The 26,740-nt window shown below is 47.2% G+C and overlaps 1 protein-coding gene across 10 annotated transcripts in view; it reads left to right on the top strand.

Annotated features, from left to right (window-relative positions):
• Positions 1-1,594: 1,594 nt before the first annotated feature.
• Positions 1,595-26,740, top strand: part of BEND7 (BEN domain containing 7) — a 78,248-nt gene continuing 53,102 nt past the window's right edge. For 7 of the 10 annotated variants that reach the window (XM_029955133.1, XM_029955139.1, XM_029955136.1 and 4 more), the window contains exons 1-2: positions 1,595-1,691; positions 25,785-26,087. In XM_029955133.1, the coding sequence (XP_029810993.1) occupies positions 25,796-26,087 (292 nt within the window). In that variant the 5' untranslated portion in view covers positions 1,595-1,691; positions 25,785-25,795. Of the gene's footprint in view, positions 1,692-16,406; positions 16,542-25,784; positions 26,088-26,740 lie in introns of those variants that run through there. The other 3 variants (XM_029955141.1, XM_029955134.1, XM_029955135.1) reach the window with 3 other exon arrangements.

Here is a 26,740-nt window from a genome sequence, read left to right on the forward strand (position 1 = left end):
TTCAGTGACTTGTCACAGCCTTTATTTTCCCGATTTGACTTTTTAAAAAACGTTGTGAACTTAAGAGCATTTGTAAAAATATGTCTCTCCAAATGCATTGTGTCACCTTAAATTAGAGGCAGGTGACTTATTTCGTCCTGATGTCACAAGTCCCAGTATTGAGTTTAGAACCACCTTGGTTAAATAATCTTTGAATCAACTTGAGGTCAAAACCAAACCACAGAACCTGTCCCCTTTTTTCCTCTGTTGTTTTCTCTACCGCTGGCATCAGAGTAGAGAGAGCAAGGCGATTGTTTCAGCAACCTGGGGAAGTCACACGTGAGCTGAGGCACATTAGAAAGCAATTCCAAGTAATAGAGCTTTGCAAGCTAAGCCGAGCTAACTATGATGTAGATTCAATAAAGCCTGCTTTCCGCACAAGCCTGAAAATGGTTTGATATAGACATTTTGAAGATCTGCTCATATCTGTTTTCCCTGATTCAGTTTGGATACTGCTTCATGAAAGAGGCCTGACATAGTTTTACGTATTCAAAATATTTGGCTCTTCCCTCTTTTTCCATGTTCATTACTCAGTCATTTGCACTTTAAAAAATCTCCATAGGTGACTGGCCTGTTGGTCTATTGATTCATTCAGGAATGTAGGCTGCGTTCTTATTTATGACCTCTGGGAACTTAACTACTCTATCTGAAAAAGTAAGAGTAGTTTTGTAGACCATCTGGTCTCAAGCCACCAAAATAAGGAGGGGTGGGGTATAGCTTTTAAGAAGGAACCTCTGTTTTCTTGCCTAGACAGTCCTACTTTTTAGAAGTAGAACATTGACAAGTACAGTAGCCTCTGTGGAAAAGAAAGGAACTCTTAAAATACTGTATTTTAAAGTTTGACTGACATAGCAAGTTTTTCCTTTTCCTTTTTTTTCCCCCCCTTTAAATTATGGGTCTGATTCTTCTTTGTGCTCTGCAGGTGCATTTTCAGAAAAATAAACGATTGCATATTAAAGTGCCAGAGCTGAATGCAAAAGATTCACTTGTGTGAAAGAGGAGAATCTTGCTTTCTTATCTGAGCTCTACTATATTTGAAATAACAAATCAGTTTTTTTTTCATTTGTGCTTTCCTGTAAGCTGCTCAGAGGCTGGGATTTTTCTGGGTAAACTGAGAAAACAGAGTGTCGGGTTGCCCTAAAGCATGCAGTTGATATACTGTACTCATGGAAATGGGTTGTGGAGATAATTTTGGAATCACGCCCCCCTCCTGCCCAGCCTATGTTGGGCAAGGTTTTTCTTTTCCTTACAAGCATTGCTTGTCATCTGAAAGAAAAGACACCTAGTAATTGGCATCTGTGGGCCAAATTTACTGGGAAAACTTATGTGATCAGCAAAGCTGTTTTATAAAGTCAAAGTAATATTTCAAGTTTGTGTACTTTTTCAGAGTAAGCAAAGTTTCAGGGATTACTAGTGACTATGAATTCAGTGATTAACCGAGTTCTTGGAAATTATGTTTATAAATTATAGATTATACACCTTCTATATAATGAGAGTCTCATCTTTATTGCTTATTCATATCTTGCAGGTCATTAGAATTTAAATTTTTCATTGTTTTCTCATCCCAGATTATCACCATGAGGTATATAAGATCTCAGAATTCAGCAACGATGTTAATGGGGAGGCCAAAGAGACACAACCCATTTATTTAGGTAGGTTCCTACGTCAATTAATTTCTCAGCAAAACAGTGTGGCCATTTGCAACTAGCGGGGGAGGGGGGGAAAAAAAGATTGTGCCAGAACGGGAAATGTCTGCCATTGCTTAATGTATGACATTCTTTTCAAGACCTTTTATTTTACAGATTGCCAATATATCCCTTATTAACATTGCTAAAAGTTGTAATTTCAGACATAAATGTTTATTAGTGTCTACACACAGTGCTAATTATCGCTCACTCCCAGAGCCAGATGCTGACTGAGCAGTTTCGTCGCTCTGTGCTCACCCCATTTCCATTGCATATTCGCTGGCATGGTTCACTGGCAATAGTTTGTGTAATTGGGGTATTACATCTTTGACATCTGGATAACAGAAATTCAATTTCCAGGAAGCTGCTATTTGTTTGGTTTTGCTTCTGCCTTGGGTGGGATAGAGGATTAATATGCTGTCTTATTATACTGTCCCTTCACCTCTGTGGCCTGGTTGCTAATCCTGCCATGACAAAATTAAATTAAATCTACAGTCAAAAAGCGTAAGGAAAATCAAAGTGCGATTGTCCGCCGAGCCACCTCTTGATAGTACGAGGTTTCCTCTTCCTGGATTTGTGCACATTTCACACCGGTGTTTTTGGTCAGAGAGACCAGCCGTGCTTTGTCCTTACCATGCTCATTGCCAGCTCACCTCAGGGACAAGCCGAGCCAAAGCAGCATCTCTGATACCCATCGGAAGAGCGTAGCCGCCTGATGAGTGAGTAGGTAGTCCAACACGGTGCCACTCTTTCCAAGTGCAGTGTTTGCCACAGACACCGTGCGTGAAGGACCTCGCACATGCACCTTGTTAGTTGCAGACCACGAACCAAAACCTAAGCAACTTCAGGTTTTGCCACTAAGCGTGCAGTGCCCACTGAGTAAGAGCAGAGAGCAAATGGTGGCATGCGGCTTCGGCCGTGCCCATCCCGAACACCTCCGCCACCCCTGGAGGTAGGGTGAGAGCCGGGTGCTGCACAAGAAGGGAGCAGAAAATGGGAGACCGTCGGGGTGAGAGTGATGAAAAGCTAGGGCCAGAGTTGCCAGATCTCTGGTGAGAATTGAGAGCAGAAGGAAGGAGGATTGCCGTTCAGACCCAGTGTGAGTAGCACTGAAAATCCGGACAACGTGAAAGCCAGATGGCGTAGGGTTCTGTCACCACAGTGGCTCTCTCTTGCTTTGAGGAAGAGAAAGGGTGGATTGCAAAAGGACTGAGAAATCAAACGGATACTTGATGGAGGTAAAATGAGGGGGAAGTATCAGCATTTCTTACATACGCAACCACCGAAGGCACATAGATCTTTCCTTCTGAGGGGAGCATGTGCTGAGGCCAGCAACTACACTCAGCACCTGTTTACTGTTAAGAGAACTAAAAACCAAAAAGTTAACAGTGAAGTGAAATGCTATGACCCAGAAGGAGAATATTCTTGGACTGTACTCTCTTTAGTTCCTTAAACTTAATCAGTTGGAATTCTGTATTTTCCATTCCCTAACCTTGGTTGGTTGGAATTCTGTATCTAAGCACCACTCGACTTAGCCGTTTGAAATGAGGACTTTGCCTATTAGTAGAAAATTTACATTTATCATCAAAATGGCACATCATGTCCTTGGTTCAGTTATTCGCCAACAAAGCAGGCTTTTTCCCTCCCTTTCTGCAGTGTATTTGGAAAACAGTAATGCTGGGTGTGAGAGAGTGGAGGGTGAGGAACTAGAAGATGCTAGTGCTCAGAATTCAGTAAACTGTACACTCTTGAAAGGGGCACACATCGCTGCTTTCATTTTTCCCAGCTCAGGTCCAGGAAGGTAAGAGAACATCAGTGAAAGACCAGCGTTCACATCAGCTTTCCAAGTTACTGGTCAGGAAGGCCTCAGACGTTAAGAGACAGAAGTTTGAACAGTGCAAACGTGTATCTGGGTTGCTTCTCAATCTTTTGCTCATCCTGGGGAAAGTGCGATATGGTTCCCAACGACCAGTTTTATTTTGTGACCTCCTGGTCAGTTTTGTTGTTTTTTTTTTTTAATGGAAGAGCAAATGATTACACTAACATAAATTCTGGAGCGATCGGGAATAGTTACTGATAGCACATGAGATTAAGAATTTGGTTGTTGGGGTGCCTGGGGGGCTCACTTTGGCTCAGGTCATGATCTCACGGTTTGTGGGTTCAAGCTCCGCATCCGGCTCTGTGCTGATAACTCAGAGCCTGGAGCCTGCTTCGGATTCTGTGTCTCCCTCTCTCTCTGTCCCTCCGCCACTCATGCTGTGTTTCTCTGTCTCAATAATAAATAAACATAAAAAAAATTTTTTTAGATTTCAAAAAAAAAAGATTTTGGTTGTTGATGATGGTCTAAAATACAAGCATTTTGAGTTTGTAGGTATGCTTCTCAAAACATAGCTTTACGTCGTTTGTTTTTATAAACTGCCAGAGTCTATCCATAGCACTGCTTGCTAGGGTGTAGATTTCGGTGTGAGGTTTCTGATACCCAAGGGAGTTTGTGAGCAGGACACCAGAAGATTCAACTATAATGCAGCCCTAAAACGTGGCCCCTCGATATTGTGTAGGATTTTCTGAATTCAGACCTAGGTATAATCTTCTATGCTGTCTGCACCTCTAAGGTTAAAGTTCATGTCTCCGGGAAGGGGAGCACTCCAGGTTTTGGCAGAATTCCCACATGACATCTATTTCTCTGGAATAGATTTAGGCTGTTGACTAAGGAACCCCATCCAGTGAGGAGGCAAGGTGGCTTGGCTGAGTCACTCACACAGTTTTAATGTGATAATAGAGCCACAAAAGGGTATTTTGCCCTGTGGACACTGGCATGGTCCAGCTGGCTGTGATGGACCCACAGTAAAAACACGAGCCCCTGTTTGGAGAGAAACAACTCGTTTTAATCCGTTCAACAGATGTCTTTTTTTCTTTTTTTTTTTTAAAGAAAATAGTGTGCACTCGGTACTTTTCTGGAACCGGAGTGGGGTTGGGGGTAACCAAAGCAATGGATAGGACAGAGACGTGGGGAGAGAAGAGAAATTCCGAACACCATCAGGGAGCATTGGTCAGTAACGGTACCAGCCACCGTGGGTTGGGCACTGCGCGCGCCAGTGTTGACTTGCGCACCTCACATGAATCGTCTCATTCACTTCTCCCAGCAGATCTTCACGACTCGTCATCCCCATTTTGTACATGGGACTTCTGCGTTTGGTAGCCTGCCAGGGCCCTCTCGAGTAGCAAGTGCCGTGGCCGGGGTCCCAGTGCATATCCGCCTGTGCTGGAAGCACCCACCCCCCATGCCTCTCTGTGCGAACGATGATTAACTGACAAGCGTGACCATGACCGTTAGGGCAATGAGCGAAAGCTGCATGGGAAGGGGAGGATCTAACGTAAGGTCAAGTGGAGAGCGCTGGAAAGGCTAGACCTTGAACTTGGGGAAAATTTGCATAGGCTGAGGGGAGGTGAAGAGGGTGCTGTTTGTTCCATCAGGGGGCTAAGTGTCACAAGACCCACACGTTAAGTGAAGGTCACACATGGAGTTTAAAAAGTGCTTTCACACCTGTCATCCTGTGGTTTTTACAGTAGTCCTGTGAGGTCACTGGGGCACATGTTCTTATTCCCCTCACCTAGAGGAGGGAACTGAGGCCCAGAGGGGAGTGGCTTGCTCATAAAGAGCGGAACCTGGCGGAAACTCACGTCTCCTGTCCAAAGAGCTTTTCCCTCTGCCATGTTGGGCCGGACAGTTTGGGGGTCATCAGGAGACCTAGCTGATAGCAAAGCACTTTTAGAAAGTATTTTAATGAAACAGTGAGTTTATTACAGCATTAAAAGAAACATGTAATAAAATCTCTTTTTATATGCTGGATTTTCTTTTAGATTTACTATTCTATAAATTTGAAACATGTCTGTTTTTCAGATGTTCAGTCTCTTTCATTTATTCATTTAACAAATATTTATTGAGCTCCAATTACGTGCCAGTCCCGGGCCCTTTTCTCATTCGTTGTTTGTCTGTTTTTTTGTTCTTGTTCCTTTTGACATTAAGTTACACAGCTCTGAGAAATTGAAGCACCGAGTGTAGTGGCCCCGCCAGTTGAGCAGGGTTGAGATCTCTGAATTTTTTTAATGTTCATTTTATTTATTTTGAGAAAGAGGGAGAGAGAATCCCAAGCTGACAGCACAGAGCCCGACATGGGCTCAAACTCATGAACTGTGAGATCATGACCTGAGCCAAAATCAAGTCAGGCACTTAACCAGTTGAGCCACCCAGGGGCCCCTGAAATCTCTGAATTTTTAAATCTTTTTTCAGTGGCTTTGTTGATGACAGCCACCCCCACCAGCGTCCCCAGTCTCCTCAGAGGTGACACCCTCGAATAATCCTTACTCACTTTTCCAGGTCAGAGAGTTAGCCTCTAACTGCAATGTCAGCCTCCTCCCCGAAGTGGGCAGATGCATGTGCAAACTGCAGTGGGGGGGTGCCCTTCACCTACTCAGGCGGCCTGAGTCCCACCAGCTTCCTGTTTCTTCGTAAGAAGGAGGGGACCCCGATGCTTCACCTTATCTGTGGCTCGAGTTCCGTGAGTGAGAAGCAACCTCAAATAAAATGAAGATCCAAGTGGGTCTGAGCATTTCTTGGGGTTAGAAATGCAGCCAGTAATAGCATGTGTCGTTTTCGGAGCACCTGCTGCACGCAGGGCACCATGCTGAGAACTTTGCGTGTGATCGCAGGGCACCGTGCAACACGCCTTGCATCTGCGCGACTCCGCACAGCTTTTAGGGAGCCCCTGTCGCCCTGGAAAAGTGGTTTGTGAGGCTTCCTACAGCACTTAAAGTCGATCTGCTGATCCTTATCCTGTAGGTCCACAAACAGCTTCACAAAGCATTTCGGGCAAAGTCAAAGCCGAGAGAGCCCCTGGAGGCTCTTGAACACCGACGGCTTCTTTGAACACGAGCGTGTGAATGTGCTTCTGTACCTGTGGGCGCCGCGGTCGATGCGCTTCGATGCTACTCGCTGCCTCAAGTTCGGGAGGTGTCTGCAGTCAGGCCCGTGGCACACTTGGATTAATCACTTAGCCAGTGTCACAACCGCACTGTGAGGCAGGTGTTCTATCCGTTACACAGACAGGAAGCTGAGCTCAGAGGTCAAAGTGATTGGCGCGAGGTTGCACCGTAATTAGTAGGTGACCGTGCTTTAACATCGGGGCTTTTGATGTCCCGTTCTGGCCTCTTGCACCAAGTCAGGGCTGCCTGCCGTGCTGCTTGCCTGTGCCGTTCAGCCCACTCGGGCTCCTCTTCGTGCGGGACTGCTCGTCCTCCGCCCCACAGAGCGGGGCTCCAGATAAGGGAGGGGGCCCCGTTGGCAGAAGGGAGGGGTGGGCAGAGCCTCGGACCCGCTTGGGAAGAAAGGAAGTAAAGTTGGTCGCACCATCTGCTGTATGCCGGGCCCTTTCCCAAACCGGAGAAGTACTGTTATTTCCATTTTTAAATACAGGCCTTTTGGAAATGTCTGTTTGCTCGAGGTCAGAGAGTTAGAAGACGGGAGGCTGGCCGCGGACACGGCTCCATCGTGGTTTCTGCTCTGCCGTGTGGCCTCTGAGAAAGCCCGGGCCCTCTCCTCCTCCCTCGGCTGTTCTCTCTCTGCTTCTGGCTCACTCTTCCAAGTCTCCTCTCCCTCCTTCCTAGTAAACACATTTGCTTGTGTCAGACTGGCCTCCTCGCGTTCCCTCCCAGAGCACCTTGCCCGTCCTTTCCCCATCCATGGCGTGCTCTTTGCCACCCTATTCCCTCCATGCTCTGGCACGTCTTATCCCGTTTCCAGACCCCCATCTGCCCCAAGCCTATCGGTTTCTAAAGCCCAGTTCAAACATGACCTAGGCCTGGAGGCCTGCTCAGCTTGTCTAGCACAATAGAGAGAAGTCAGGTTCAAAGTCAGAAAACCTCGGTTGGAACCTCAGGTTAACAGTTAATCGCTCCTTGCACAAAACTCTTGAGAGGCTTTATCTTCTCCAGGAGAACCGTAATGTTGGCCCCAGCTCCCCCCGCAGGCTCACCGGCAGCACATGGGCAACACTGTACGATAAAACACTTTTTCAAGGTAGAAAAGGCTGTATTCTTACTTTCATTGTCCCCTTCTCCCTTCTGAATAGAAGTTATCTGTGCTTCTGAACACCTCAGCACTAAATAATAACATCATGTGGCATTTACCATGGGCTGCCGAGTACTTGTTTTGTACACGGCTTTGTGGCGCTTCGGTCACTCCAGAGACACCCCCAACGCCCCCAGACCTGAACAATTACCACTCTGAATGGTGGTTGTTTATTTGCACCATCTCTCCTCATGTAAATGTAGGATCACAGAGCAAGCGTGACCTGGATTCTTTTTCGTATTCTTTGAAACACCTGGCACTGAGTTGTGTTCGTAATAGGAACCCGGATGATAGGTACTCAAGTATCTAAATGTGTGAATATGTTGGACACTGTCCTACAGAACTTTGAAGAGCTGCTTTAAAACACATCCCTCTGGGGGTGCCACCAGCTCAGGTCACGATCTCACAGTTTGTGAGATCGAGTCCCGCGTCGGGCTCTGTGCTGACCGCATGGAGCCTGCGTGTGATTCTCTCTCACCCTCTCTCTGCCCCTCCTCTACTCATGTTTGCTCATGCTCTCTCTCTCTCTCAAAAGAAATCAATAAACATTAAAATATATATACACGTACCACTCTGTTGGGATTTTGGAGACATTTAGTGAGCCAAACTAAAATATACCTCATTTAACTAGAAGAATCTTTTCTAATCTATTAAAGTAGCCTGGAAATTTGGGATTTCTGAGGTTGCTTTGTGAGATACAGCTTGAAACCTTTTTGTTTTCCCTCAAATCTAGAAAAGACCAAAAAGGAGAGGACCTCACCTGTGAAAGCCAGTGATATGGTGAAAACCAAATAGTATATGGCCTGCTGGTTTGGTATTGTGCTGTGACACGGGTACGGCTCTACAGAGGTGCTTAACATAGTACTTAGTACTTAGGTACAGAGTGCTTAACATAGTACTCACCTGCGTATCAGGTGACTGTGGCACTGTCTGGTTCTCCGGGTCCACAGGAACCAAGTTCACCTAAGTTGCAGGAAAACAGCAAGCTGTTCATTCAACAACAGCCTCATCCCCCTGCGGGAGAACCCAGGCCTGCTCACCGAGGCCCACGTCTTGAGAAAAAGTTGCCTCTTTCTGTTTCTCGAAGACTTGGTTGTGGTTCAGGAACCGCCCTGTGAGTGAAATGTGTGATTGTTTTGATGGTTTGCTGTTCCTACTCTGATCATGACCAAATCACTAAAAACAAGAAACAAAAAACAAACCTCCCGGAAGGACAGACTCCAAGGAGATGTATTAACAATGTAGCCTCTCTGGTTCCCATGGGAATATGGATTTTTACTTTCAGAAGAAAATAACATGGCTATCTATAAGATAAAATAAAGATTTTGGAACAGTGTGTTTTGCATCTCCAAGTTAAAAATAGATCTAGGACATTTACAAAGCAACTCTGTTATTCTTACGAGTCACAGATTACTGGGGAGAAGGCTACCTGGGGTGGAATGTGCCCGCAGTAGCAGGGGGGTGGTGGGCCGGGGAGGAGCAGACCCGCAGATGGGCAGCGACTTGCCCAGGGGCCCGCACGGCTCTCGTGCCCCCTGCCTCAGCCTCCTCACTGTCTGTGGCTTTCCGGTTAGGGCTCTGGCCCCTCAGCCTGACAGACAAGACTCTGCAGGAACTGCCACCTGTCTCCCTGGGGCTCACTGCCGAGGCTTTCCGCCCCCCCGCCCCCCAGGCTTCAGCCACACCACCCTGCTTCATTCCTGCCGCAGAAGTCTGTCCTCGCTTTGAGGCCGGGCGCTTTCTCACCCCGGCGGCTGCACGTACCGCCTCCTCTGCTTGGAATTTCACACTTGTGCCAGTCTCCCTCTCCTTTCCGTGGCTCTCTCTTATTGCTGAAGACTCCCAAGTTGATGTGACTTCCTCCAGGCAGCCTTCCCCGATTCCCCTCACCTCTCCTTCCACAGCATCCAGGGCTTGGTGCTATCACAGCGAAGCCAGTTTGCTTCTCTCTCTCTCTCTCTCTCTCTCTCTCTTTCTCTCCCCCACCCAACCCTCCCATGGGGTATGTAAACTGCCAGAGAATCATCTCCGTGTCCCCACTGCCCAGCACCACACTGGTCACCAAGTACATGCTCAGGGAATGAATAAGATATCCACTTTAAATTCAAAATAAAGTGGTGGATGGGGGCACCGGGTGTCTCAGTTGGTTGAGCGTCCGACTTCGGCTCAGGTCATCATCTTGCGGTCCATGAGTTCAAGCCCTGCGTTGGGCTCTGTGCTGACAGCTAGATCCTAGAGCCTGCTTCAGAGTCTGTGTCTCCCCCCGCCCCCCTCACCCACTTGCACTCTATCCTTGTTCTCTCAAAAATAAACAAACATGTAAAAAAAAGTTTTTTTTTAAAGGAGCGCCTGTGTGGCTCAGTCGGTTAAGCGGCTGACTTCGGCTCAGGTCATGATCTCATAGTTCATGGGGTTCATGCCCCACATGGGGCTCTGTGCTGACAGCTCAGAGTTCGGAGCCTGTCTTCAGATTCTGTGTCTCCCTCTCTCTCTGACCCTCCCCCAATCACACTCTGTGTGTGTCTCTCTCAGAAATAAATAAATAAATAAATAAATAAATAAATAAATTTCTAATTAAACACAAAAAATAAATAAATAAAGTGGTAAAGTGGTGGAATCAGCCACTTTGAAACCTTATTATTCAACTCTTTTACCTCTAAGTCCTACCCTGGCTTCAAAGGGTGAAAATTTACACGTCCTTCTTCGCTAACTGGACCTCACATGGCAGGAGTAAAAATTTGTCAGCACTGACCACTGAGGCTGTATTTTTCTTTTTTTTTTTTTTTTTAATTAGGCTAATGGCAGGTCCCCTCTTAAAGTTTAACCCTGAGAGAGGCCGCACCACTGTGCCTTCATGTGTTTACTGGCCTCCAGGGCCTTGCCCGTCCCCCACGCAGCGCGGGCCTGGCGTCGGCCCTGCTGGGCTCCGCCTGGAACATCCCTGCCCCCTGGGCTGTCGGAGTCTACATTTCTCAAGTCCCAGCTTGAACTGCTGCAGGGCAAGGCTCCCTTTGCTCTGTTCCCGGCTCACAGTCCTTGACACAGAGCAGATTCACGACAACTATTTGACTGAATGAGTCCCACGTTTAAAACATGTTAAAAGTGTAGTGATCAGCCGATGTGAGTGGGTCAGGCTGTTGAGGCGAGACGGGCTTCCTGTGCAGGACTGTCCCACAGGTTACAAGAGGTCTCAGTGTGGGCAGCACAAATGTACATAAAGGTCAGGAGCGCCACCCCCCCCCCCCAGGAAACGGCCCCAACACGTGGGAGCTCTTCTGCCGTCCACGGTTGTGGGGTCAGTTAGCTTTGAGCTTTGAGCAGAGAAAAACTGTTGCATTTTGATAGACTGGATGCCCTTCCCTCCCCAGCTGCCCCCAGCTGCCCGTGTGAAGGGGGCAGCCCCCTCGCCATACCCAGAGCGAGATCAAAGGGCGCATTCCGTTCACGGCCAGGTTCCGGGCTCCCTGTCTATACAAAGGACAGCTTCTTACATGCCTACTCGCTCATATATTTTAAAGTCATTAAGAAGTTTAGACAGATTCCCTTTCAGCATTGCAGACAATCAGTATCCTTGTAAATAAGAACCCATAAAATGGTTTTCTTGGTTTTGCCTTTTTTTCCCAAACATGTACAAATATACTGTATCATTTGAATTGCAAGGGTTTTGCAATGTTTTTTTACTTAGAAATCAAATTTTATATCTGAAAGTTAATGGAGAAAACTAATTATGCTATCCGGTAACCAAATGTGTGATGAGACATTTGTCTCCGTAATTAACAGCAAGGAACTGTTATAGTTTCATAAAATCGAATACTACCTAGAGTGTTCTTGGAGCATTTGTTTGGATGAGGTGTCCAACACAGAGATGTTTATGGATGATATAAAGTTGAGCCGAAATGCAATGCAGGTGTCTGTGCGTCCCACGGCATTTCTCATTGTTGAAATGGAAGCCAGAAGATTAATAACTTGACTTTGTCACGATAAAATAAGTAATGTGTTCTTGGAACAGTGGTACGGTACATAAGTTACTCAGTAATTCCAAGAATTTATTCTGTTCCAGGAATAATATCCTTAACAATTTGTTTTCACAGAAAAAGTTGATGCCACATAATGGCCTATGAAGTTGCTTGTATGGCTAATGGAATGATATCTCAAATATGACTTTACACCTCCATATAAAATGTAAAGAACCCCACAAAAATGCAAGGTTAAGGCACAAGCTAAGAGTTAAAAAGTCAGGAGACACAAAAGTGAAGGTTCTTCTGTTATCATTAACTCATTCTCATTGCACATATATAATTTTTTCAATTACTAGCAAGACTTTAATGGGGACCTTAATAAGCATGGTGTGAAATACAGTCGAAAAGGAGTTGCCGTGGGCGTGTTTAGCTCTAGCCACTCTAGAAGAGAGACCCGGGTGCCTTGAACGACAGACCTGGGGCCCAGATCTGATCCGTCTTCCTCTGGTCTACTTTGGTCATTTGGGCAAGCAGCGTAGCCTCGTCCTTTGCTAAATGGGGCAAATGAGCCCGTCTGTCATCTCTGATGAGCTAGGAAGACAGATGAGGATGAGATATGTGCCTTTGGGAAAGCTTTCGGGACAGGGCATGACTGAATTTAGGCACCAGGTGGCCTCCGCTTGCCGCCCCTACACTGTGGAAATGAGAATCTCTCTCCAGGACGTCACAGATTTGGTTTACGTCCATAAGTGGGGAGCCGTCCCAGGCCCGGGGGTGGGGGAGGACGGGGTTAGGGAAAATGACCCTTGAGGAGGTGACATTTCAGTATGGGGTGGGGCTGAGGAGGTGTGAAGGCCAGGAAGTGAGCACACTTTCTAGACTGAAAGCCCTTCCTTCCAGCTGACGCAGAGGGCTCTCTGCTACACCAGCGGCCGGACTGGCGTTTGATGGTCCTGAAGTGCGGCCTGGGCACTGGTACTTTGAGAAAGTTGTCTGGGTGATCCTGATGTACAGCCAGACCCGAGAGCCACCAGTTCAGAATAAGGGAGTTAGGGGGCCGGGGAGGGAACACGACAAGAGCTAAGGTGGAGAAATGGACAAGGAAGGCCAGACACAGAGCCGGGCTCCATCCGGAGGTGGTTGGGATTCCATGGAGCCGTGTCATGTGACGAGGTTTGCGTGTTGGAGAGATCACCGTGGCCTCGGGGTCAAGAGGGGCCGGAGGGAGGCACGCGACACTGGAGGCTTCGGCAGTAGCTGCATCCGGTGATCATGGGAGCCGGGGTGGGGGCAGAGAGCAGTGAGAGGGTTCAGAAGTAATTTGGAAGTCACCATAAGGAGAACTCTGTGATTATTTGGCTGTGGGAGGGTGAGGAGGGAGGCGTCCCAACTTTCTGGCTTACACAGCAGGGTTGATGCTATTCGTAGGGCTCAGGGATAGTCATCATTAAGTGCATCTTGGGACACGATATTCAGGTTGCTTTTGAAATGCATCAGTGGGACGACCCAGTGCATGATCGGGTGCGTGGATCCAGAGCCCCGAAGTGGGATCAGGGCTGGAGCCCTCACATACAGATGGTCACTGGGGCCAGGAGAGAGGGTCGGGGGCCCAGAGGGGTATGGGGAGTGAGAGGGCTGCCCGGGCAGTGTCCTGAAAACTTCCGACATTTCAGGCAGCGCTTTTCACACCAGTGGTTGTGACCTGTAAGTGGGTCATGAGATCTAGTTAGCAGATTGTCACCCGCGTGAGCAATAATGGTAATAATAATAATAATAATAATAATAACAATAACAGAGATAGAGTGGAATAGAAAATGTCAGAGTGCTTTGCATGCAGGAAGGATAAATTCATGCAACTTTTTAGTTATATACTCAGTATACGTGCGTGTGTGTGTGAGAGTGAGAGAGAGAGGAAGCATCATGAAAAATGTATTTCTTGCTGTGAACTACGGTCAGAAGAGTTTGGAACCACTGACCTGAGCTGTGACTGCCTTACCCGTAGAGAGTTGTCATTAGCCTCACTTAGGAAAGACTGCCAGTCCCTAAGTGCTTTTGGAACCAGAGTGATCGGAGTTCCCTGAAATCCTTGGAAGAAAAAGGTGCTATGAATGTGATCCATTCTTCATCATCAATACCACTATATATGTTGAAGGTGAAACTGTACAGTGGCCCACTATATTTAACTTGGAATATAATTTTAAATTTATTCATTTATTTTGAGAGAGAGAACATGAGCAGGGCAGGGGCAGAGAAAGAGGGAGATGGAGAGAATCCCAAGCAGGCTCTGGGCTGTCAGCGCAGAGCCCGACACGAGGCTCAATCCCACAGACCGTCAGATCATGACCTGAGCTGAAACCAAGAGTCAGACGCTCACAGACTGAGCCACATAGGCGCCCTTCACTTGGACTATTTAAAATTTTTAAATGGCTGAAGAAATGGAATACAGCCAGTACTTAATCAAGTTCAGACTTCACTGATCCATGAGGTAGATGTGTAAAGTAACAGCTCAGGTAGGGGGGATGTGCACCTCTGCATTAGCATTCTTTCAGAAGTTTTCTGTGCAGGAGAGCAGAGGGTCAGCATTTCAAATTACATTGAAAAAGACTGTCTCTTTCCAGACAGTAAGTCATGAACATTTTCTCTCTTACTGAGTGAAGGCAAGATTTTGTTATGCTACCGTGGGAATCTGGGAGCAGCTCTTAACCTACAGTCTTGTTATCTTTAACCTATGTGAATTGCTGGCATTCAGAGACTCTTGCTGTAGGCTTCACAGAATCATGAACATAAAGTCTTACTCCATGTCTTCTAAGTGTTAATATTTGCTTTCGCAGAATTAACAGGATTCACATGAGCCATGCTGCCAGTTTAAAAAGAAATATCTGTGCCTTATTCTTTTTTATTATTGTTTATTTTTTTATTATTATAGTTTACTTATTTTTTTTAACATTTATTTATTTTTGAGAGAGAGAGAGAGAGAGACACAGAGTGTGAGCAGGGGAGGGTCAGAGAGAGAGGGAGACTCAGAATCAGAAGCCAGTTCCAGGCTCTGAGCTGTTAGCACGGAGCCCTACGTGGGGCTCAAACCCACAAACTGTGAGATCATGACCTGAGCTGAAGTCAGCCGCCTAACCGACTGAGCCACCCAGGTGCCCCTGTAGTTACTTATTCTTCTGAGTTAGCAACAGCAAGCTAACTGGAACCCATAGATCACTTCGTGCTGTGATTTCATGGTGTCCACCAGTGTGTCACCGTAACTGGGTAGTTAAGGCGCTAACTGGCCCAGACAGCACCGAGCGTGTGTCCGCACGGCTCCCTGGACCCCAGCAGCCGGACTGCTGTGCGAATGGCCTCCTTCCTCCCGGCCAGCCCGTTCCTTGAGTGCCTCAGCAGAGTCGTTCGGGGACCTTGGAACCTGACCCACCTGGTTTAACTTTCCAGTCTCAAAGTCCCTGTTTTCTCCTGGGTAGAAGGTGTTCATCAACATCCGAACCTCCTGGTTTGTTATCAGGATTAAAAATTGGCAGAGCATTCGCCAGAGGGCCCGGCACCTAGTGAATGCTCTGTAAATGGTGGCTGTAACACTTTTACCCCTGCCTCCTGCCAAGTTACTTTAAAAAAAAAAAAAAAAAAAAAACATGGCTTGGGCTGTCTGGCTGGGCTCAGGCGGAAGAGCGCGGGACTATTGATCTCGGGTGTCATGAGTTCGAGCCCCACATTTGACATAGAGATGACTTAAATAATCTTAAAAACATAAAAAATAAAAAATGCATGGCTTCTATGAGCTTCTGCAGAAAGTACACCAAGGACCGCACCCAGCACCCTCCACCCTCCTCACTTTGACTTGCTTTCACTGCTATCCTTAGCCACCTGTCCAACTTCGTCTCTCCTGCGTGACATAGAAGCTGTTTTGGTGCCCAGTGCCACAGGGAGAAGATTGTACATAATTCTTCTAGGTTATCTTTTGCTTACAAAAACAATAATACTCATTTCAAAACCTTTTAAGGTTTTTTTTTTTTTGAGAGAGAGAGAGAAAGAGTCAACGCAGGGAAGGGGCAGAGAGAGGGAGAGAGAGAATTCCAAGCAGGCTTCATTCACCCCTAGCACAGAGCCCAGCAAGGGGCTTGATCTCACAGACCATGCGATCATGTCCTGAGCTGAAATCAAGAGTCAGACGCTTAATGGACTGAGCCACCCAGTTGCCCCTCAGAACCATTCTTAAAGTGAAAATTTATAAAGGTGAAAATGAGGTATAAAGCAAAAAGGAAAGCATCCTGTCGCTGCCATACTCTCCATTAACAAACACTGTCAACAATAGAGGTGTGTATGTGTGTGTGTGTTACAAGGAAAGGCAAAATGGGATCGTGCTATGTATATATATATATATATATATATATATAAGGCTTTGTAACCTTTTTGCGTGACCGCGTCTCTGCTTATTCCACGAGAACTGAGTGGCTAGTTTGAGGCATGAGACCCTGGTTGTAAAACAGTGAAGGAAGTCGCCGTGGTGTCAGCCACTGTGAGGTCACAGTTTGTCTTGCACATAACCTCCAAGTGACTATACAAGGGCCATTTCATTCTTCACAGATATGTAAACATAACACCATAATTTCATTTTACTGACATGCCGTGATTCATCTATCTAGTGCTCCATTGATAAATGTTTGGATTGTCCCCAGCGTTTTCACCAGGAGGAGGATGCAGCCACGAATACACGTGTACTTGTCCTTGGTACTTGGTGGGGCGTGTCTGTAGGTTAAATTCCTGGAAGCTGAATCGCCAAATTTCCCTCCAGAGAAGTTCCCTACCAACAGCATATGAGAGGGACTGTACTTCTACCCCTTCACCAAAAAATGGGTTTTATGAATCTATAGCCTTTGCCAAATTTGTAGACAAAGAATTTCACATTATTTCCTTTCCATTACATTAATAATTATGGAGATTAAGGAATTGAAACTATTTCTCTTGTGAATTCCATATTCATGGCCTTTGTCTCATTTTTTTTATTCTTAGTATTTGTTTTCCTCGTCAATTTACAAGACCTCCTCCTTGGATTTGGGATCTTAATTCGTGGGTTCAGTTACTCTTGAACATTGCTTCACATGGTGGCATCTGACCTACTCACTTCATGATGGCTGGAATTACTTGTCCAAGGAATATTCTGTTGGGCAGCCATGTTATAGTTATTATAAAATTTTATTTTCCACAGTAGAAGGGCATTTGGGGAGAGATAAGCAGGCCCACTCTTTGCATTGGTTGGGGAGCTCCTGCTTCGTCGTAAATCACTGTCTCATGGAAAACCTTTGTTGATTCGCTGTCATTTGCAGGATAAAGTAAAGGCATCCCAGGCCCTTCTGTTGTTCACTTTACCCACCCGCTACCTTAACTACAACTAAGTCAGCTTATTCACCATTGCCCGTCATGTTTTGCTCTGCCTTCAGACTCGGCTCAGTGCTTCTCCTACACTTTTCTCTTCCCAGAAGTGCCCGTGGAAATGCGAACTGTCTAACTGACAACCTCATGCCTCACCATCGTTGTGAAACTGGACGTAATCCTCTCAGTTTAGAATGATCCCTTCCTTTCAGGGCGCCTCTGTGGCTCAGTCAGCTAAGTGTCTGACTCTTGATTTTGGCTCAGGTCATGATTTCGTAGTCCTTGAGTTTGAGCCCCACCCTGGGCTCCGGGCTGATATTGTTGAGGCTGCTTGGTATTCTCTCTTTCACTCTCTCTCTTAAAATAATGAACATTAAAAAAAATTTTTTTTAACAATCTCTTCCTCCCAATTCCTTAACACTTGTAATTTATACAATGTCCAAGGTGCTTACCATACCTCCTCTTGGTTTTGTCTGTCCAGTCATGGACACTGTAGATGCACTCCTAGAAGGTGTAGCTGGGGACGTTCAAAAGCCTGACTGAAAAAACTAAGCCCTTTGCCTTCTGTAATGGCCCAGCTGCCCCTCCCGCTGGCCGGCGCACTGTCAACTGCAGACGTGACAGGCACCCAGGGTTGACTCAGGGGCTGCAGGAATCAGCACATCTTGGTGGGTGGGGAGTGAAGTATGATACTGGCATTTCTTTTTCAAGGTAAAACATGAAGACATCAAAGAAAATTGTTCCTCCTTCTCCTTTGGGGACTTTGCTTTCAAACTTCTTGTAGGTGTTTATTCTCCCTTGTGGGTGTTCTTTGAGGACCCCTTTGAGAAGCAGCATGACAGCCATTTTTTGTAGCTTTCCAGGGGACCCTTTTTTATTGAAGTACAGTTGAGATACAACATTGTTAGTTTCAGGTGCGCCCCTGGTGAGCGGACAGCTCTACACAACTCCGTGCTCACGGTGGTGAGTGGAGTCACCGCCTGTCACCGTACAGTATTATTGACTCTATTCCCTAACTGGACGTTTATACCTCTTTTTTTATGTTTATTTATTTTGGGGAGAGACAGAGAGAGACTGGGGGAGGGGCAGAGAGAGGAGGATCCATAGTGGGCTCTGCGATGCAGGGCTCGAACTCGCAGACCGAGAGATCATACCTGAGCCGAAGTCAGACGCTTAACTGACTGGGCACCCAGGCGCCCCTGGATGTTTGTACCTCTTAATCCTTTTTACCTGTTTCTCCTGAACGTCTCCCTGGCTCTCCGGCAACCACCGGTTCTATGTATTTAAAGAGTATGTTTCAGTTTTGTCTGTTTGTGTTATAGGTGTTTGTGGTATATGTGTTCCCTTATCAGTGAAATCATATGGTTTCTTTGTCTGACTTATTGCACTTAACATGATACCCTCTGGGTCCATCCATGTTGTTGCGAACAGCAAGGTCTCATTCTTTTTTTATGGCCCGTTTTGAATCTTGAGTCCTTGATTCATTTCCTGGTAAGTCTTTGGTCTTCTGGCCTTTGATAGGCATCTCAAGCTCTTTATGCTTTGAAGGCCTGTATTCCAGCCAGGACCCATGGCATTCTCTCTTGGTCCTCATCCTGGCTTCACACGCTCAGCCTTGGATAAAAGGGCCCCGGCCTCCTCCCACCCCTTGCAGCAAGTGGCTCATACTGGGCAAGCCTGCCATTCATCAGCAGAGGGCCATCATATCCTCAGAATCATCGGTACATTCATTGTCCCCACTGCCCCACTGTGCACTCCGCAGTGGCCTCTTTTAATCACACAGCGCCTCATATTTAGTAGTAGTACAATAAATATTTATTGAATGGCTGAATGAACCTGATGTTATCTAAACAGGCCTGAAAGGAACTCAGTTGCCCTTTAAACGAAAATGCCGTGCATACACTGAGCTGCTAAACTATTTTCCACCTGTAACTTCCAGTTTAGCAGGGTCCTCAAACCTGTGCCACTGCAGTTTAGATAGTTCTCATCAGAGTATTTGATTCAACCAAATAAATGCTTCTGTAGCCACTCTCGGCCTCTTGCTATCTTCGTGGCATTTAGAATATGTCGTGCGCTGCCCTTGGAGCTCCTGCACGCACTCCCGGGACGTCTCAGGAATGCGGGTTCTGGCACGCTCTCCTCAACACGCTTCGCCCTGCTTTCTTTATCGGGGTTTCGCTGAAGGTTGTACTAGAGAAAAGGACTCACGTGGAAGCCAGTTCTATAAACGAATGCTTTTTCAGACCCTTTTTGCTGAGTTACAATCTCAGTCTTGCATGTCCCTTGTAAACATGGCTTTGTCCCTGAGGGTGGCCAGGTGGGACCTTGATAGCATCTGCACGTCAGTACGGCCTTGGAAGGAGGGTGCCGACCTCAGGCCTCATGGCACAGTCTGCTTCACAGTCCTTTACTCTGAGCCCCATCCGGCGAGAGCTGCGCGCTGGCGGGAAACATCCTGTCCCCCTTCCTGCTCTTTCTGTCACCGCCATCGTCTCACCGGCAGTGGGCGCGTCCTTTCTACGACGTGGCCCCCTGCTGCTTCTACTAGGATTCGAGAGGAGATATTTAGACTACCTAGTACAAACCCTGATCATCCTAACTGATGCTCTCAACTTTTTTCTACTTCAACGTGTCATTACCTGAAAAACGCAGGGAGTGTGAAAACATTCTTTTTAGCAAGTATAATCAATGCCCTGCGACCACCACCACCATTTCCAGAGCTTCTCCATCATCCCAAAGAGAAAAGCATTCTTGGCGGTACTGGAGCACGTGTTCCCGGACGCATGTCCGCTGTGTTGTTGGTGTTTATGGACTGACTGGAAGGGTCAGCTCTGTAAGACCGTATGTTGCTCAGCCTCCTGCCTGGAAGGTACAGTTCTTTCCATTTTTCTCTTTGTTGACGAAGAACAGTGTCCCCCCCCCCCATAACAACTCATAGTAGAGGTAAAGACAAGTCACCCTATAACCATAACTTATTTCTCAGTGAAATACCCAACTTCTGTAGCCCGCCCTTGACCCTTTAATCTCTTCTATTGACTTTTCACGGTTTCCTAAAGATTCTCAGTGCTCTTTAAAATAGTAGAAAACCGGACGTGGTACTGTAATGAAAGTCAACCAGTACTGAACACAGTAGGAAAAGGGCCCTTCCCTTTGGTTTGTTAAGATTCTGTCCCCTTGAGGCACGTGACCAAGTGCGGCACCCTGGCGGTGGACTTGAGGTCAGGGAGCACCGAGGAGGGGTTGCAGGTGACTCAGTTCTGACCATGCTGCCGCCGCTTGCCCCAGGGTTGGGAGCCCAGGAGGAATGGGGTGACCCACTTTGCCAGCTTGGAAACAAATGAGCTCAAGGCTCTTTTGATATTGAAAGGGGGGGTTTGCACTCTCCGCACGCCAGGTTGATAGGAAATCTGGCATCTCTGTATAAGGTGTCCTTCCAGTGCCTGACTTGTTAGTGCTCCCCAGGAGCCTCTTCAGTCCAGAGGGCCGGTAGTGGTGGCAGCAGCTACTCACAGGAGGGTTCTGGGGTCAGCTTCACAACCATGCAGCTGCATTCCTGCTTGCTGCTTATCATCTAAACTTTCTTTGTTAGAACCTGGCTCATTATAAGCTCACTCCGCAGCAATCTTTTCTCCTGATTCTCTGACTGGCATTAGTGTCCATCAGTCACCCAAGCCAGAAACCTTGGCGTTAGCTTTTGCAGACTCTGCTCTTCACTGCCCTCACCTCAGCCCCACACCCAGTCCCTCACTGGGTCATCCAATGAAGCTCCTGAAATGTGTCTCTCCAGCCACACCCCTTCCGTGCCGGCACGGACTGCCATGGTCCTTCACCCAGCCTTCAGCAATGACAGTGTAACTGGTTTTCTCTCCCCACACCACAGCTCGCCATAGTTTTGCCAAAACTGTTTTCCTAAAGGATAGGCCTCATTATTCACCATCCTTCTGCTGAAAGAGATAATGAATCTAAAATTACCCAGAGTGAACAGCCCAGTGTCTCCAGGGTAAAATTATGCTTCCTTCGCCTGGCGTGTATGGCCCATAATGGGATGGCCTCACTGTCCGTCTCAAGCCCCAACCCCTGTCCTTCCCCATAGAGGGCTTGAACTGCTGGCACTCAGAACTGCTGTTCAGGAAGAAGGGGGAAGATGCTAGAGCCCTGTGACATCAACTCCAGTAACAGCTTTCTCCTGGGGCCAGAAGTGTGACATTTTGGGGGGACACCATCCCCAGCCCCAAGGGAATGGAGGATGGACAGCTGTCGTGCAGGGGCTCCAGGCAAAGCAGGACCCCCGGGGAAGGTCTTCAGCTGTAGGAGGAAGCAGAGTCATCAGATAGTGGGCACTTGGCATCCTGGGGCACACGGTTAACAGAGTCCAAAGTCAGCCAACAGTCCAGGAAGAGTCAGGACCATTTTTCAGAACAACCAATCAATATAAAGGGATTTGGGTAAAAAAAAAATGTTGAGAGATTTGGACAGGGGCTACCTTTGAATTTGTACCAGATGATCTTTATATCTCTTGGGCCCAAAAGGTGCTTGCTAAATGCTTGTTGAGCTATTTTATTCTACTTTTTCACTCTACTCAATTAATTTATTGTTTGCTTCTAACCTTAATATTACATTTAATTCTACTAGATTCATTCTGGTTTTGATAAGCCATTTCTTGCATTCACTTAAGAAAGTTTTATGGAGGGGCGCCTGGGTGGCCCAGTTGATTGAGTGTCCTACACTTGATCCTGGCTCGGGTCACGATCTCAAGGTTTGTAAGACCGAGCCCCGCATCAGGTTCTGCACCAACAGCATGGAGCTGCTTGGGGGACTCTCTCTCTCTCTCTCTCTCTCTCTCTCTCTCTCTGCTCCTCCGCAGTGGGCTTACTCTCTTTCAAAATAAACTTAAAGAAAGTTTTATGGAATACCTATGAGACGTCAACACCAGTACATTTGTAGGGCAAAGATAGGATGACTGCTTCACGAACCTCCATAGTAAGTCATTTCTAGATGGACCTGAGATGTTCACATACAGTCTCTCGCCATGTGTTGATGTGTTACCGTCTTCTTTTCTCATCCCAGACCGTGAACATTCATGGTCTGTGTTGTGTATCCTCCTGGCCAAGTTAAGAGAGATCATGTATGATGACTTACTCCATATATACTATGATGCATAATCAGTAAATGCATAATTATTATCATGTATCTGTATGTTTCTTACATAAAGAAACGTGATCTGGTGGAGTCTTGAAATTTAGCCAAAGATAAAATTCAGCCTGCAGTTTTAGACCCGTCCAAACTCTCAAAAGGATTTCAGTTAAGGTTGTTTTACCTTTCAGTAAGATTTCTTTTTATTTGTCTTTCCTAAGAAGATCCAGCCAGCATCTTGGAGTTGAGTGTAAGTAAAGACATAGATTTGGAAAGAAATGAGGAAATTACACCCGTTCCTCATAGAATCATGTTCTGGAGCAAGCCTGTGGCCTGAGAGCCCTCGTCTCCTGGCATTATACATGGAAAAGACGCCGACGGACTCCATCGAGGACACGTAGACGTCCACTAACACTTCAAACCCCAATCTTCTACACTCCCCACCGTTTGTCTTTAAGTCAAAGAACTGCACCCCCTCAATTTAAAAAAAAACAAAAATAACAAAAACCAGGGGGCCCCACTGTGAGGACAGGAGAAGCCCAGAACCAAGAAGGGCACTTGTGATTTTAGAGGCATTGGGCACTCTGCGAACATCCCACATTGCTCCTCGGCCGCTGCCGTGCGTCATTCAGACCTTCATTTTGTGATTCAGGAAGCCGAAGTCTGGGGGTCGGAGGTGACCTGTCTCATACCAAGCAGCAGGTTAGTCCAGCTGAGAAGGAGTCCAGCCCGGGCCCGTCCACTGGACCACATGAGCATCCACCGCCTGAGCCTCCGCCGGCTCCCCGCGTCTGCCTGTGTTGGGCACCCACTCCATCCCAGTTCATGTGGGTCCACCAGCTTCTTTTCCCAGCCCTGCGTTTCGTCTTCGGGTCTCATTTCTGACCCTCTGCTCCATCCGCCCCCACCGTGCGAGGCAGCATTTCCCGCCCTCCTCTGCCAAGTCCATGGTCGCCTGTAGGTGCAGTGAGGCTCCAGGACCCCTTCCCCAGGTGGGATGGTCAGGGCTGCTCCCTGCCTCGTTGGCCAAAGGACAGTTCCCAGCGGCTACCCCGAGACCGTTTGCACACGTCAGGTTGTCCTCCAGGGATGCCCAGCCTGTGTCCTCTGAAAGCTTCTTAGGTCAGCCCTTCCTCCCCCTTCCCAGTCTCTCCATTCTCCGCTCATTGACTTCTGCAGCTCTGACCTCTGCACCTGTCTGTCTTCTGTCCTTTAGAAGGACACCTTGCACTGTGCCCTGTGTGAGGTCAGTCGGGTCCGCCTTGGGCTCCTTCACAGCACCCTGATGTCCTCCTCAGGCCCTGCCAGCTCCTGGTTTGTCATTTGGTCGGGGTTTGTTTTCACTTTGTAAGACGTGTTTCTAAATGTTGCCATGGCAGCCCACAACCAGAGGCCCTCTTCTTGGGGCACCTGGGTGGCTCAGTCGGCTGAGCGTCCGGCTTGGGTTCAGGTCATAATCTCACGGTTCATGAGTTCAAGCCCTGCGTCCAGCTCTGTGTTGACAGCTAGCTCAGAGCCTGGAGCCTGCTTCAGATTCTGTATCCCTCTCCCTCTCCCTCTCCCCCTCCCTCTCCCCCTCCCCCTTGCTTCTTCCTCCGGACTTACCCTGCGGCAGAAGTTTCTGGTCCTCCACACAAACACAGAACGTATGTGAAGCTCAAATTGTATGTTCATTCTGGCAATTTTCAGAACCAAGACACTAAGGTTGCAACAAAGCAGATTTGCTTTTAGAAAGTTCCAGAATCCCGTGAGTGGCTCTCTCCCCCTAAAGACAGCACTTCATCATCCTAGCACCCTGTCTCCAGAGCAGAGGCGGAACCCTTGCAAAGAGAGCATCCCTTTTGCTCGATGTGTCAGGGTCCGCGTGGAGAGGTGGTCTGGCTCAGACTCAGGAACCGGGCAGAGCATGGCCAAGCCGGGGCAGGAGGCACGCCGGTGGGAGGGGAGTGGCAGCCGCCAGCAGTGCCAGCTAAGGTCAGTGTGCTGCAGCCTGTGACGCGTGTACGGCGTCCCTGCCCTAGAAAATGGAGGCTGAATGGTGGTGTTCACTAGCCAGGGAAGTACGTGTTTAGGTGCTGAAACTGCCCCCAGCCTGCCCGGACGTTTCCCTCGGAATTCCTCCCCAAAGCCTTCAGACCCGCCCTGCGCCGGCACATCCTGAGCAGGGCACAAATTTTGCTGGCTCTGCATTAGTTAAATTGTGCTTAGTCATCCCTTCCCATAAAATCTGGAGTATCACTTAGTGCCTCGCTATTGTAATTTTCACAGGTGTTTGACATAAAGAGTTTTATTACAAAGGAAGATATTTCTCCTCTCTCAAGCATTTACCAACAGAACAGTATTGTAAAGTTGGAAATCTGTGTCATTTCTGTGCTCACTCATGTTAGCTACCAAAGGCAGAATTAATATTTTTGAAAATTGGGGATACTTATTTCAAAACAGTACATAAAAGTTTCTTTATCGTCAGTAATGTATCCATATGTAAATTAATTAAATATCTAACCAGGCAACACAAAATACCTAGGTTCATTGTACAGTTACTAATTCTACAGAGAAACCGGACTTATCTGGTGCTAAGTGCATTAAAACGTCATTTATATTAAATGTGCTATATTTATTTGCAGAAGCTCTGTAGGAAAAGCCTTTTCTTTTTATCATAGTTTAAATTTCAGGCATTTAATAGAGTGACTGTGAGATTAGAGGGGGGAAATCCACTTTTCTCATTCTTTGTGAAGATGCCAGCTGATGCACAGTTTAGGAAGATAAGCTCTCCCAAATAACTCCTAGTAACATCCTGTAATGTTATTGTTTACAGAAAATATTTTCTATCTGTATAATTTGAGAGTTACCTTTAAATATTTATTAAGTACCCCTAGTGCAGTACAGAGATACCTTAGTTCATAAAAAAAAAAAAAATCCCCTTCTGGAAAAGGAATCCTCATGCAAAAGTTCTGGAGGTCTCTTATACAACAGTGCAAATAGCAGTAACTGACCGGTGCCCTGAAAAATGGTTAAGATGGTAAATTTTACGTTACGTATTTTTTAACCACAATGAAAAAACAACAACAACAGTGTAGGTGAAGTGGGGTTCTCCTGTGCGCGTAGCTACAAAGCGGAGGTGGCCGTGGTCCGGGCAGGTCCGTCCAGGGAGGCATAATTCCAGGGGTGTCTCTCCGTGCGCCGGGGCCAGAGAAAGAGCGAGCCCTTTCCCTGGTCTTGGAGGTCTCTGTGCTCCTACACGGTCATGTCTGAAGGGGACGTCTCCACTGTCATTGTCTGCGGAATGCGTCCTCCACTCATGCTGCAAGCCATTTTCTTGCCCTTAATTTTTACAGATAAAATTTCTAAAAGCTTGCGTCTGGACTCAGCAATCATCCCCATTTCCAAAGAAGGGGCGTGATGTTTTGGTAGTGGGTTATGTTTTCTTCTGCTCATGCACAGTGATCTCTTTGGCCCTGTTTCCATTAGGAAACGAAAGCATGGAAATTAAGAAACAAATTACAGGAATGAGAAGATTCCTCAACGACAGCACCGGGAGGATCTATCAGCGTGTCGGCAAGGAAGGAGAAAAACTGAAAGAAGAGCCCCAGGATTTGGATTCAGTCTGGCCTCCGCATTTGAACTCCACTGCTGAGGCCCCGCAGAGCCTCCAGCCTCCTTCACGTGGTGCGTGGAATGAGTTACCACCCTCCAGCGGGCAGTTCTCAGGGCAGTATGGCACCCGCTCTAGAACCTTCCAGAGTCAGCCCCACACCACCGGGAGCTCTAACGGTATGGTTTACCAGGCATCGAGAATGGTGGGGGGTGGGGGCCGTCCAGATGTTTTGTATTTCTAAACATTCATCATGGTTTTTTAAAAAAAATTTTTTTTAAGTTTATTTTCAGAGAGAGAGCACATGTGCACAAGCGGAAGAAGGGGGGAGAGAGAATCCCAAGTAGCCTCCGTGCTGTCAGAACAGAGCTGGACGCAGGGCTCGATCTCATGAACTGTGGGATCTTGACCTCAGCTTGGGGCACCTGAGTGTCTCCGTTAGTTAAGCGTCCAACTTCGGCTCAGGTCACGATCTCACCACTCATGAGTTCAAGCCCCACCTCAGGCTCTGTGCTGACAGCTTCGAGCCTGGGGCCTGCTTCCGAGTCTGTGATTCTGTGTCTCCTTTTCTCTCTGCCCTTCCCCTGCTCACACTCTGTCTCTCAAAAAGAAATAAACATTAAAAAAAAAGAGGAGGATGCTTTACCACCTGAGCCACCTAGGTGCCCCAAAATATTCAGCAGAGGTTTCGAGTTCAGTCCATTAAAGCCTCCCCTAGTCACCTGCCCTAGCTGAGTTCCACTAAGAGTATAAAAAGTTAGAATTGAGAAACAAGAGAGACTGAGGCTCTATGTCAGAAGGGACAATGTCTTCGTAGAGATTTTCGCTCTCT

Source organism: Suricata suricatta, chromosome 10, assembly GCF_006229205.1.
Source record: "Suricata suricatta isolate VVHF042 chromosome 10, meerkat_22Aug2017_6uvM2_HiC, whole genome shotgun sequence".
Lineage (NCBI taxonomy): Eukaryota > Metazoa > Chordata > Mammalia > Carnivora > Herpestidae > Suricata > Suricata suricatta.